At 42.8% G+C, this 14,773-nt stretch overlaps 1 protein-coding gene and 1 long non-coding RNA gene across 3 annotated transcripts in view; one reads left to right on the plus strand and one right to left on the minus strand.

The window, feature by feature from the left end:
• LOC145963033 (uncharacterized) overlaps positions 1-14,773 on the plus strand; it is a 269,815-nt gene that overhangs the window by 172,287 nt on the left and 82,755 nt on the right. The window lies entirely within an intron of this gene.
• The window catches only part of Mirr (iroquois-class homeodomain protein mirror), a 33,593-nt gene continuing 29,619 nt past the window's right edge, over positions 10,800-14,773 (minus strand). For both annotated transcript variants that reach the window (XM_083084610.1, XM_083084609.1), the window contains 2 exons: positions 13,315-13,619; positions 10,800-13,085 (listed from right to left, as the gene is read on the minus strand). In XM_083084610.1, coding sequence (XP_082940736.1) covers positions 12,127-13,085; positions 13,315-13,619 — 1,264 coding nt within the window. In that variant the 3' untranslated portion in view covers positions 10,800-12,126. The remainder of the gene's footprint in view (positions 13,086-13,314; positions 13,620-14,773) is intronic.

Below are 14,773 nucleotides of genomic sequence, written 5' to 3' on the forward strand. Positions count from 1 at the left end.
TTTTGAATGATGTTGATATTTTTTATCAATGGAACCACAAAATAGCAGTTTTTTTTTAATATTCTTGAAAGGTTCACATTCATTCTGATTCGTTTGCAATCAAGCTATTAGAAATTGTATTTAATATCGAATAAATGTATTTTTCTTTGTAATAGAAATTATCTAATTCGAAAAATTCTGACTTTTAGTAAAACTATGCGTACGTAGAACAGAATAATATAAAGAAATTTACTAAATTTACTAAAGTATTAATAATTTTGTATTAAAAGGAAATTGTGTATACACACTTTTCTGCATACAATTTAAAAAATATAAATATAAAAATAGACAAAATATAAAAATTCATTTTCGTTTTGATGTTAAATTTACATAATCCTCAAATATTGATGAATATTATTAAGAATTATTAACGATAACGATCTGAAATCTCGCGATATATTCAGAAATATCGCGTAATTCTTATCTATGCGATAAATTGGATAAGAGACGAAGATTGCAACGAAATAAGAAAGGCGGAATAATAACTTGGCACATAATGCGCCAAGTGTAGTGGAAATAAGTGCATCGAGCACGATCGTAAGTCTCGTTGCGCGCATAAGTCAAGTCGGCGGCTAATAGTTAACGACTTTCCGGCCAAATAGTTCGCCCGTATGTTACGCGTACAATATATGCGCAGCTGTACGGAGCAGAGAGCCGTAGCGATAAAACTTTCGCTCCATAAGTTTGGGCGTTAATGCCGTTACGTATTCGGCCGATTCATCGAATAAATACGAAAACCCTCTCTACCCTCCCCCTCTCCCTCCCTCACCCCCTCATCTGTATCGTAGCGTATCGAAGCGCCGAGCTTAACAGCAATTTAATAAATACCCGATGTGAAATTCCGCGGCGAATATTTTGGACTATAGCTTCCCTACAATGGTATTAAAATGCTTCCGCGATCGCATGCATATTTTGTACTCTAATAATCAATACGACCTATTCCGGAAGTAGATGACATAATTTGGCGTATCAATTGCGTCCAACGTTTCATCGAGATTGCTACAATGACATTCCCCGCGCGCTTCTCAAAGAATAAATCCCTTCATCTATCGAGAAGAATCAAAGAGGAGCGTATAATGCAACAGCTGTTCGACGATACACAAAGACGACGTTTGACAATTATTACAATCGAGACATAATTCGAATAAGGAAGATCGTTCTATCTTCTGTCGGAGGCTGCCTGTGCGAGATGGCGTATATACTTCCCTCGTCGTTACGGACATTGCATGCTTAATTGTACCGCTACGTCTCTAATGTCGTTCTCGTCGTCTCGTCGTTCGTCGCCGCTTAGGTGCCAGCATGCGTTAATGACGCGTGTATTAAAAACGCGGGCGACTTAAAATAAACGGTCCCGCGGACGCGGTGATTGATGAGAGCACCACTCCTCGTTCCCAGCTCCTTTCTGGCCGAGGCGGAGCCGAGAAGAACAGCTCGAACTTGGTGCGCGAACAACGAACGAGGTAGAAGTACACCTCGACGATTTGTGTCGCGCTATTTGCACAAGCATGCTGGCACGGAGCTTTCAACGGCGAGAAATTTAATGTTATATAACAGAGAGCGAAGAGTTTTATTAGTTTAGGACTAAACACCTCGAGACAACCATGGTAAATGTATGTACATCTGTATATTCTCTTAAAGTGAACCAGTGTGAAAATGTCACTGATCAAAGCAACACGACACAAGATTTTACCGAATCAATATTTCTTATTGACCCTCGATAAAAAATATTTACATCTTGCTCCTTTGTTTTATGTTTCACTGTAGATGATAAAATATTAGACGAAAGTATTAAAAAAATAATATTTAATTTATAAAATTTTTATATTCAAACATGCTGGTTTTTTTTTATATTAATATTTTGATTAATTTTTTAAATACATTATTAATTATTTTAAAATTTCAATTAAATAAACGATAACATAATTTTAATTTAGCTTATTGTAATTAAAGCATAATATTGAGAAAATATTTAAGAAATAATTAATTTAATTTATTTATTTTTAGATGATTTTTAATTTACAAATAAAAGAATATATTATTTTTACAATTAAAAAATATAATGTTTGATATAAACTATGAAATTTTTTTAAATAGTAGTATATTATAGATAACTTTTTGAAATATAAAATAAATTCAATAGAATGGAGATGAAAAAAAATAAATTTTTCTTTCCTCTCTATTGCGTTGGAAATTTATTTTAAATATTATGTCATTAATATATTTTAAATTATTAAAGTAATTTGTTTAACTTCAAAAATAAAATAATTTAAATAAAAATGTAATTTTTAAAGTTTTTTGGTATGCTTTTTGAGGAAGAAATATACACACATATTTAAAATGAAATATATATATATAAATACTATTTAAATTTATTTTAGTATTAAATTATGCATATTATACTTTTTTAATCTTAAGTAATAGACTATAAAAAATGAATGACACTCTTAATCAAATACTCAGCTTTTCTCTTTAGTAAATATTATATTGCTATAAATTTATCTTACATATATTATAATACAAGATTTTTGAAATATTACCGATTATAAAACAGCCATTAACACTAATTGATGTTTTCTTGATATTTCACTAGCTTTTAAGACTGAGATCATCAATAACTATGCATTAGTTAGTATCAGTGTATTATTACTGTTTAGTAATAATACACAGTTAAGGAAATATTACAGATATATACAGAGAGTGTGTGAAATCTTTATCTTTAGAGAAATGTGAATGCATGAAACGATGCAATTGAATAATGCAATCCGATAATAAAATAAGTAAGTAATTTGAAAAAGAAAGGAGTCTCGAAATTTACGAGACGTATCTTATTTTGAGACAATTCCAAGCATTCGCCAAAGACATTTTTATTTTTACGCGCGACGCGTTACCTAGCGCCTCTCGCTTGCACGGAAAAGAATTTCGTCTCGGACCTCGAATATCATCTGCCGGGATTTGTAAGGCGCCTCCGTGCGTTACTTCCGGCGCTCGCAGAAGGCACGGATCCGTCAACGTAATGATCTTGGTGACGCGCCGCTTCCTCTTCCCGTGACGGCTAAGGAAAATGATAGGGAGAGAGGGAGGGCTCGTAAATAAGTTCTTTCGCCTGTTCGTGCCACGCGCAATTATTCCTGGATATTTTAACGAATCGCGTCTAATTATTTATTATTAATCGCCACTTGACGAAATCCGCGGAACGTGACCCACCGTCGATTACTCAAAATTCTGACGAAGTCGTTTGCGTAAAGCGTGTTTGTCTTACTAATTTGTAATATTAATCATTCCCATGTGAGAAATTTTCTCGCGTTATGATTTATATCCGTCATGTCTGTCGAGTTTGATTTATGCTCGTCTTAAAAATTCTTGTACGTTGTAAAGATAGACGACACGCGTTTTGTAACCGCAAGAAACAATCGTCAGGGAAGAGACGCCGAGTTTCGAAATTTCTTTTTTTCATCAAGATACTTATCCGAGGTAACTTTGCCGCGATCGCAATTTGCCATCGCGGATCGTTATAAATCAAGGGATCTAGGGAGAGATAGGTCCTCGATTAATCTGCGCGCGGCAAAGAAGTCGACGATTTGTTTAAAGGTCCCGGAGCAAGGCGCGCGTTGAGAACGGCGATGCATCATGCGTAGGGCGCGTAAGAAGCGCGACATCAAAGGCGGGAGCCGTCTTTGCGCGCGCTCGTCGTTTTTAGGCAGAGTATCGCGCGAGAAGTGACGCTGGGAAAATATCATAAATCCACTTTGACGCTTCGCGCCTCGACGCTGTTGTGACACGCGCCTCGGTTCTCTCATTCTCCCTCTTTTTGACGTAGAAATTTTCTCTTTCCCTCAATAAACTCTCATTTATTTATACACCGATTCGGCCAACCGCTCGAAGCGTGGGAGAGGGATGGGAACAAAATCTACGGTTACACGTGAAAAGATGTGATACGACCGTAAATCGCGCCGTCTCCGAAATGTATCGTACGCGTGGAAAACAAACATTAATAGAACGACCGTCAGTCACATCTCGTCGAGAAGCGGGGGAGGAAGAGGGGAGCGCTCTCCTCTCGACGCCCGACGTTACTAATTACGTTACGATGTAGAGACCGGGATTGTGTCACAACAAACTTCTCGGAGCAAAAGCCGGAGTCTTTCGCTCGGGGTTGTAAAACTTGAAGTGTAAAATCTCTATTATATTCTCCGGAAAGTCGGAGATCGGGCCGCTCTCGCAGCTAATTAAAATTTTAATTTCGACGGGGCGAAATGTGCGTGAGAAGTCGGCGAAATTAACCCGGACGGTGGCGCGAATGTATCTCGAATGCACGAGAGAGATCCGACGGGAATTTTATAATCGCTCGGCGCAATATATATATATATATATATATATATATATATATATATATATATATAACGCATAGCTGGCGAGCGCGATCGGCGAGATTCGAACGAGGACTTTTTCGCCCAGGTGAGTCGATATCGCCGCCGGAACCCCGCTGGCATAATTAACATTCGGCACGTTTAGCCGAAGAGGAGAGATGGGGCAGGGGGCGACGAGCTTCTTGCTCCCGGTGGGCCCCGCTGGAAGTCCAGACACTGATTAAGACGTGACCGCGGCGTGACAGACATCGAAACTGCGCGGCTCTACAGCCGTGTACATCCTCGCGAGGATACCATGTCTCCTATCGAAAAGGGTCGATGACACTAGTGGAAACGACTGCGCGAGGCCAATATCCCTTTGCGCACGCAACTTTGATGTTAATGGAAATCAAAGCGTTAGCCTGTAAAGGTTCGAAAGTAGACTGTTGCCGGAGAGAGAAAAAGAGAGCGCTGTTAAAAATTTAATTTAAAAGTCGGACAGGAAAAAATATTTTTTTGAACAACTCTCTTTTTTTCTCTTTTAAATGTTGCTTCCCAGGAGTGTAGGTGGAATTAATAATTCAAGCGACACGGTCGAACGCCTCTCTTGTTTCAATTCATTTTTATCTTTCTGCGAGTTATAATCGAGTCTCAAAAGATTTTATAAAGAGATCGGCGATCTCTTTCTCTCTCGCATTAACTGTACGTTTCACGCTTGGAGGAAAAAGCGTAGTCGCATTTCACCCGGCAATTTTATAAGCATTCTCGCACCGGTATCAATCATAACCCTCGCGACCGCGTTTTTGCCATCTCTCTTCCCCCGGGTCGTCCTCCGAAAAGTCCGTCATCGTCAGACACTGGAATGGCAGACGGAACGCTTGCGCGTCCAGCGATTCTCGATTGACTCGTCATCCATCGATGTTCCGTCCGCCGACGAGATGCGCGAACGCTTTTTGCTCGGTGATCCGTCCGAACTAGCGCGGTCCGTAATCGCCATTCTGCATGTCGTATTCGTCGTCGTCATTGCCTCTCGACGGTCCCCTAATTAAATACAGTTTTTCATTCGGCCGCTTCCGAATCCGCGACGTCCCGCTGCGCGAACCGATCGCGGCAAATCAATCAGGGGCGGATATACATCTCGAAAAGTCGGAAGCTGCGTGTAATAATCGTGCTTTGCGCATAATCGAGCTATTAAGGAGAGTCACGTTTCCCGCCCTTGACGCGTGTATTAACTTTAGAATGTTGATAAGCGAGATCGGGATCCGTCGATGATCTCGGACTGGTTTATATAAGTTCGGTTTCGATATAGAACCGTCCCTGATTAAGAGGAAAAGGGGTACGATCGACCGAGCACGTCGCCTTCTCGGAAGGCAAACACAAGTCGTCGATATAATTAGTAGCGTGCGTGTCCACTCTGCCGAAACTCTCGCTAGTTACACACGTTTCTGTTACATGAATCAAAGGACCACTCGTGCTGGAATGGAAAAGGGGTCGGTGATTGCCCCCTCTTTCGAGGAGATCGAAATTATAAAATATCGAGTTACTTTTTCAGTCCCCGAATTTTCAGTTTGATTTCAATTTTCAATCCAACATTTACTATCTAATCAAGTTATTCAAGTTATTCACTATTACTCAATTTATATTGTATGTATTTATATCTCTAGTTTTATCCCTTCTTTAAATTTCTAAGCAGAAATTTGTTCATTTACTGTTTATTTAAAGTAAAAACTCAGCTTTTCCAAAAATTAGACTTGTCGAAATTCATTAGAATAAACATGATAAAAATTGAAATGAAAATAAAATTTCAGAATGTGACATGTAACAATGAAAAGAATATTGTACGGATCCTTAATAAAAGGGAATAAATAAGTACGATATTACCCATTAAAGTGAACACGCTTCGATGCGTGTCTCTTGACGGAGAAACGCGACGACGGAACACTTAGTAGCGATCTAACGTCTACATTTTCGCGTTATGCTCCAATTTCGCGCCTCGCTCTGTCACCTCGTATCGCCGCGCGTTCAACTTACGACTCTCGTAAATCGCGCGGCCAACGCCCCGTCGACGGCGACGCGACATAATCCCCGAAACATTCGCGCGAGCGCCTCATAGAGGGACATTAACGTTCAGCCCGGGCGATTAAATAAGTCATATCGCCGCGGCATCCTCCAGACCCCGGCGTCGACCCTCTCTCAGTTGTCGACTGCCAGAAGCAGTTCTTTTTACCTCCTGCACTTCACATCGCGTCCTTTCTCTCTCTGTCTCATTCTCTTCTATTTCCTCGAGTTTGTTCTTTTATTTCTTTCTTTGCGCGAGATGCAGTATTTATAAGCAGAGACTGTCGCGACCAAGAGAGAGATAGGGTAGGAGAAGAGTCGGAGGATTTCGCAGCACGCGTTCTTCGCTGTCGGCGATGATACGCACGTGCTCGATCCTACTCCGTTGCTTTCGGACGAGAAGCAGAGACTCGTCGTCGCGTTCTCTCTCTCTTTGACAGACCGCCGGCTGGCGTGAAAACGCTCGCCAATTAACCAGCGGTGAATTATGCGCCTCCCCGTTACTTAGCCGCGAGTTTAGTAGGTGAGTTACGTGGTACTTGCCAGCCGACAAGCCGCGGACGAATTCGAGCATCGCGTCGAGAGACTCCTTCTCTTCTTCTATCTTCGTTCTCCTCTGGCGCCTCCGGTCCCCTCCTCTCATAGGCCGGGGTGCACAAAGCGAGTGCGGTGTCGCGAGCAGCCGGACATCCGGTAACTTTGCAGAGATCCCTTTGAAGTCTTTGAGAACGTGAATTCGCGGGATCGTACGCCGAATGAAATATCGCGATGCGCATCATCTTCTCTCTCTCTCTCTTTCTCTTTGTTCCCGTCTTCTCTCACCAACGTTGCAACGCGTTGCGCGAATACACGTTAAAGTGGAAAGGATTACGAACTGCCGAGTGTAAATTCTACCGCGGACGAAAAATTATGGCTCTTCTTGCGAGAAATACTTACATCTTTTTTCTCCAAGATCAACTCTGCTATTCGTCACTTTGGATGCGTCGGAATAACAGAAAAAGTGAAGTTTCAAGCGCGCCGATGTTAACGTTCGTTAGTCAGTGAAACTGAATTACTACAACTATCATATATACCGCATCCGCGAATATTGAAGATGATATATCGTCGTACATTTCAATCTGCGTCATTGACCGAAATTACCTTTGTATAACTCTGACACACGGTGTGATAAATCTCCGTGAAAAAAAAAAAAAAATACTTACCCAACGTGACTGGGAAACGGACTCGCTCGTTCGCGGACTCGAACTGACAATACCACCGTTGAGGTGTCCCTCGTAAAATTCGAATTTGTCCGCCGGTCGTTAGTCCGGGAGGAATCCAAAACCATCTTTCGCTCGCGCTCCGTCGCGCGCGCTTTTTCTCTTTCTCTCTCTCTCTCTCTCTCTCTCTCTCTCTCCCTCGCAGCGTCGTATGGAATATAATCTACCGCGGCCGTAGAACAATCTATCACTCTCGTACAACGAAAGTTTGACGCAGTGTCAAAACGCGGGGCCCGTTAATTTTTCATGTCGTTTCACCCGGAACTCGTGCTGTATAACTGCGTCTCCTAACCCTCTCCCCCTTCTCCCCCTTTCCTACTCCCTATCCTTCCTTCCCCTCCCCCCCTCCCGCTCGTACGTACACACAACGGGTCGACCTGATCCAGCATCGTCGACGCTGGTCCAGCAAGTTGTCTCTCGACGTTGCCATTCATTATTCACCACCTACACCGATACGCTACCTTTTGACAACGCGAGACGTACTTGCGTGGCGATGCGCCAAAAAGAAGGAAAAGAAGAACGTTGCCATATATCTGTTTTACAGATTGTCTAGATGAGTACAATTCGCTTCACATATTATCGCGTGGTACGTATTTATTATTCAAGATGAAAAAAAATCATATTTTTATTGCGAAAAATATATTATCTCGCAGCAAACAAACGCCGTTTTCGACGAACGAAATATTGCAAACATTATACGACTGTGTATTAAAAAATCTCGCCAACAAAAAGAATTTATAATGATGTTAAAACTATATCATATTATTGCGTGAAATTTAATTTATAAAATGCGACGGAAATCTCTTATCTCAGCGTTAAAATACGAAATAAAATTGCAAGTTTCTTGACAAAGTTGATTGTTTGAATTTGAAATATTTTATGAAAAATAAACTGAATATTTATATACCACTATTATCTCCTTCTCTCTTTCTCTTTTCTTCTTAATTATTATTAAAAATATTATTAGAAAAATTATTATTAGAATTATTATTAGAAAAATCTTCACGAAACTATATCGATTTATCTGCAAACTTAAATAAATAATATTGTTCTGAAACACTACGTGAAAATAGTATCGCATATCAAGGAGATGAATTTTTTTTTTCATAATTAATTAAACTTGATTATAAAAAAATATCAAAATTTATTAAAAATTGTATGGGCATATTACATTGTGAAATTACTTGTTCTCTTTCTCTTTCCTCTCCTTTGCGACGTATTTACGGGGCCAACTTTGCTTTAGCAGCCCCCGTCGATGTTTCAACTTTATCGCGACCAAAGTATGATTTTACGAGAAGCCGCTGGGCTAAATATGCCCGCGTCGTAAAATTAACGGCGTTTCCATAAAGGAATCCGGTGCTCGCGTTAAAACTCGATAAAAGCCAATAAAGCATCGCGCAACCGAGCGCAGTTTAGTCGAGTTTATCGTCGTCTATTTCTCCTCTTCGAGTAAGCGCGACGGGCTACCATTTGCGGTGTCTTTCTTCCCGGGATAAGACGCGTTCGCTGCTGCAGGAGCCGTTCAAAAATCCTCGTCGTCGTGCAAAAAGAATCAGAAAAATCTCGCGACCGCCCAAGTACAGCATCCCCTCGCGGTAAGACTACTTAATTTTTATTAACCGTGACAACGTTGAAAAAGAGTCGCGCGCAAAAAGTGCAAAGTTTCGCCCGTGAAATTATACGCGAACCGAGAAAGAAGGGAAAGAGCGCCTACATAAAGGAATGCACGAATTATTCGTGGCGAGGTACAACCGTTGATTTATGCCACGATCGCGAACTATACACTTTACCTACGGTCTTTTGAATATTGATACATTTTCCTCTTTCTCTCTCCACTTTGTTTTACACAGGAACGATAAAATTGCCGCGAAAATTGATAAAATCGAAATAAAATCTAGTAGCTGTAGTACGTATCTGTGATGGGCGATAATCCAATGTTTCTTGAGCATTAAGAGCTCGTACTAAGGGGAGAACGAAGGTCATCAATTCGTTGTTATTACTCCATGGAAACCTTATAACACTGAAAATGACCGTATAACATTTGTGCACGTTTGCGGAATAAAGTAGCTGGTTATTGTTTTTCTTTTTCTTTCTCTGCTCGAAATATATCATTCAATAGTCTTGTCGGCCTTAGCGATATGATCATTTTAGAACTGGACCGCTGTGCTGGTAATAGGTTCGATTTATCTGCAATGGAAACTTACAGTTTTATCTTCATAACATTGCCTCTTACGAACTGACATTTTTTTTATCCATCGATATCTTTATAGTAACATAAAAGTTTTATATCATGCGATTTAATTGCTATTCAGAGGATTCGCAACGCGTAGCGGAACTTGCCGATTTTAAAGCGTAACATTTTTCATTATCGAGATAATACACGCTATTAGCCAACCGCTGTAATTCCTCGTCTGCTAAATTTTAAAAATTACGTGTGTCGATTTGTTCTTTTTTTACTTTATATTATATAAACTGAAAAAAATGTTGCAGAATAAACAACTCATTTCTCTCGTTCGCAGTTTAACGTCAAACGTATTCCCGAAAACACCTTGTCACTGGCGTTTCCCTATTATTTGTAACAATTTCTCTTCGTTCTTAGTCTTCCCAGCGATCTTTCAAAGACACCGTGTCTTTCGGATCACCGGGCGATGCTTAGAATGCGAAGGGATACCGGTGGCCGCATAACTCTGATGGACCTAGCAGGGGGAACGCCCCCCTCAGTAACCCTTTGAAGGTTTATGCCGATTCAGAAACGAGTTGATTCATGAAGACGGCGTGGACCTCCTCGGGATCCGCGACTCGATCCGCAAGCTCAGGCCGTAGCGGGTGGTCCCGCAAGTTGATTTCTTGTTTCCTCTACCGCAAACCGCGAACGTCGGAGAAAAGCGGAGAAAGAAAGAAAGGTAGAAAGGTAGAGAGACGGCGTTCTCCCTGCTGTCCGCATAGCTATAGCGATTGTCGATTTAAATGTTTACTAATAACCAGGCTTGTCCAGCAACCACCCAGAAGTCGGTCGCTTTGCATTTTTATAAGTACATCCCGGCCCGGTTCCGAGAATGAGAACGTTTCATATTCATTCGCCGGATCTGAAGGGACGATCCCCTACGTCGATTAGAGCCTGCGCCACGTGCGCGTATTGTCTCTGCTGAATCGCGCACGATGCACGATTATGGTATCTCCTGAAAGAAGCGATTCTTCGTGAAAAAGAAGAAGAAGTTGAAATTGCGATCGACGATGTAGCTGGGGGCGGAAATAATAACTCGTTTGCTTTCCGTAATGATTCGTTTATTGCGAAAGGAGACACAGTGCCGTGCGGCATCAGCGAGTTCGCGCGAAATTTTGGACACGAATGACTAAAAGGTGATGGCGATCGTTCACTCTCGACGTGACATGACATGATATGTTGCAAGCCGTTGGTGTCCTTCGTACACAACTTGAAGAATGTTTCCCTTTATTACGCAATGGCGATAGGCGGGACGACGCGACGGAATTATTGTACACGTTCGCAGTAGATTGCGAGCGAATCGACGAAAGCGCGTCGGTTCCGATCGCGATTACCTGCGACAAAATTATCACGAGCCAATAATTTTTACAGCGCAATAAATAAGAGAGGGTACACTTATACAAGAGGGGAGGATTCGAGAATCGTATTTCGAGAACCGTATTTCGAGAACCTACGCGCGTCCCTCGCAATCTGTCGCCGCGACTAACGATCCATACCTCGTCATGCTCGACGACCTGAGTCGACGTGTGAATCGATAATATTATAAACATTGCAATAACAATAATAATAATCGTAATAATCATAATAATCATAATAATCGTCATTAATATGAATTATGATCTCAGGTATGCTAGTAATATTGTATCTACTCTACATACAATACATACACTGGCCGGACGATTTCTCTACTGGGCCTCTTCCTACTATTTACAAACGCATAAATAATATTAATTATTAATTATTAATTAATTATTAAAGATGTACGATAATAATATAAATTATTATCCTATATCTTTATATATATTTATAGCATTCATATATGTATAATAGTACTGTCGAGTCGACGTTAGCTGTGGTTATACCGCGGGTTAGAGCCACTATGGGTAGTCGGTATATACTACGAGTTTCCGTCTTTATTCGGAGCAATTAGGTATAGAAAATAAACCTCAAGATTGGATGATCTGGAAGGGGAGGAATAAAAAAAGAAATATCGCGACGAATATTGAAAATGAGAAAGAGAACGAAGACTAGGAACGAGAAGCGGGTTGAGGGGCAGTATATCTCATCATCTCTCGTTTTACTGTACACTAATTACAAGATTGTAGTCTCTGATTATTGTCAGCCACACCACACGAAACGCCCGTCGATGCACAGCGCGCGCGCGATAAACGTCTTTCTTTCAACGATCGGTCGCATCTTTGAGTCACACTCGTCCGGGAGATTTGAGTTCCTGAGTCGCGGGAAGACCGCCGGCCGCCGGATGGGGCGACTGATCGGATCCGACCGACGACGCCGTTGATGACGACGACGGTGACAGTCCGGAGGACGCGGTGGTTAGCAAAACGGCTGATCCACCGGCCACAGCACCGCTGCCGCTCCCCGCGCCGCTGGCCCCGTTGATCGAAAAAGGCTTTACGTTACCGGCAACGGAGATGGACGAAGACGAAGACGTCAGTATGCTCGGCGCCGTGGACGGTGGCGGTATCACGCCGCCCAGTCCACCCAGAGTCCTCGAGTACGTCTCCAGTAGGGATATGTCGCCGGAGCCAAGATGAGACGCGCTGTATAGGTTCCTGTAGAAGTCCGGATGCGGTCTTACGAATTGCGTGCCCGGATGTATCGCCGGGTGTAAGGGATGATGAGGCGGTAGTCGGCTGGCCAGGGGACTGACGAGCTTGCCTCCCGCGCCACCGCCACCGCCGCCGCCTCCGCCTCCCGTTCCGCCGTAAGGTGACGCGAGACCCGTTATCGTAACCGGGTTCGAGTTTTGCTGATCGCCGTCCTTGCTCGCCATGTCCGCCAACGACCAGATCCGCGGCTTCGTGGTCACCGCGCTGGCTGTGGATGACGCGCTGGTGCTCGGCGGGAGATGGTGGTGCTGGCTTCCCGGCGACGTGCTCTCCGGCGATGGATGACGTAACAGCCGACCGTGGCTCGGTGCGAGATACGCCGGATGTTGCAGCTGCAGCGGATGCCTCGGTTCCCTCTGGTCGTACAGACACTCCGGACTGTCCGGCCCGCTATCCGCTCGCGACTCGCTCCACTCGCTCTCGGCTCTACCCTGAACGCCGGCCGAGCCGCCGCTGCCGCCGTGCAAAAGATCCATACGATGCGCCGGTCGTTCCCCGTCCTCGCTGGAACCTGTACCCGAGTCTTTCGAATCTGGACCGAGAAGAAGATGATCGAGCTTCGTGATTCGGGTTAATATACGACTCTTCGAATCTTCAGTCTCTTTTAAACAATTTTGCCCAAATTTACCTAACGATTTTTAAGTGAAAAAGATATTCGGGAATGTAATACCCGAAATATCGATGCGATTAACGCGATGTGGATGACTGATTGGCAATGTAATTGAAAAGAAGCAGATTATTCGAGGAGAAGCAAAACTCACCTAACCGATCTTTCTCGTCGACACTCTTCCTCCCACTGTCATCGTCTTCGTTATTGTTATCTTCGTCCTCGACACGATTCCTCGGTTCCCACGTCATTTTATTTTCCTTTTTCAAGCGCCTTCGCGCATTCGCAAACCACGTCGACACTTGCGTCAGTGTCATTTTCGTAATGATAGCCAACATGATCTTTTCGCCTTTCGTAGGGTACGGATTCTTCTTGTGCTCGTTTAGCCATGCCTTCAACGTACTCGTCGTTTCTCGTGTCGCGTTTTTTCGCCTCGCGCCGTTCAGATCCATGCCATAACTACAACAAATCCAAGTAAACAAATATTACATGTAAAATAATCCCCGACACAATGACCAAGACATTCTCTCTCCTGCATAGAAGGCGAAAATGTTTATTATTTTAGATATATTAAGATGAAAAAATAAAGATTAAATGAAGATTATAAAAAAAAATAGAAAATTTGCAAATAGAAAATTTTTTATCTACTCTCAATAATAATTTATGTCGTCGGAGCAGATGCAAAACTGCAAGTTACATCGTCCATCGTTTATCTTATAACTGGTCTGGTAGGATCGGGAAAGGTGTTTCACTGACAGACTAGTCGTGTGAGGATTAAATTCTACGCCCAAGACGCATCTTCGTCGATCGAAGGATTCGCGTGACCCAGATAGGCGCAAATACTTTATATCGGAGCGAAAATAAACGAGACATCGTCGAAAAAAAACTAGAGGGGGAAAGGGCTGCTGTTGCTGGCAGAACTTCGCGTCGGAAAACTTATCCCATCGTGAGGCTCGTTATGTCTTCCCCAGCGTCGAATATAAAAGTCCGAGTCCTGCTCGGTTTGAGGAGCGATATAAACGGGTAGGTAGCTACTACTTTTACCCCGAGAGCAGATCTCTATCTAACGGTTTAAGCTCCTTCCCTCCATCTCTTGGCCAGAGGAATGGAGCGGAAGGCGAGTAGGCGAGGAAGGAGGAGAAAGGAAAGAAGAAGAGGAGACAGGCGGCCTCCTCTTTGCCTTCCGCCTCGCTCCGTCGGACCGGAGCGACCGACCCTCTGGGATCCCATTACTAAAAGACTAACCCTTATCAAAGATTAAACTTCGGTATAACTGCTGAATCGACGGGATCGAAATTAAATTTTCCACCACCGAGGCGACCGGCTAGGATACCTCTCTTCTCTTCTTTCCATTCTCCCTGACCTTCTTCTCTTCGTAGACTTTTGTTTCCTTTTTTTATTCGTCTCTCGGTCCTTCTCTTCGCGTGTACAATCCGGGCGAGATGTCGCGACTCGATCCGAAGCTTCGGATACCCAGAGAGATTTATCGACGAAATCGTCGATTTAATCGAAACAGTTTTCTTAATGGCATGCAACATCAACATGATGCATGATTGCAGACGTCACTGAATTCTATTGCAAACGTAAATGAGGTCGATAGAATTGATATTAAC

This window comes from Camponotus vicinus, unplaced genomic scaffold (genome assembly GCF_025532165.1).
Source record: "Camponotus vicinus isolate PSW18456_S1 unplaced genomic scaffold, iyCamVici1.0 SCAF_12, whole genome shotgun sequence".
Lineage (NCBI taxonomy): Eukaryota > Metazoa > Arthropoda > Insecta > Hymenoptera > Formicidae > Camponotus > Camponotus vicinus.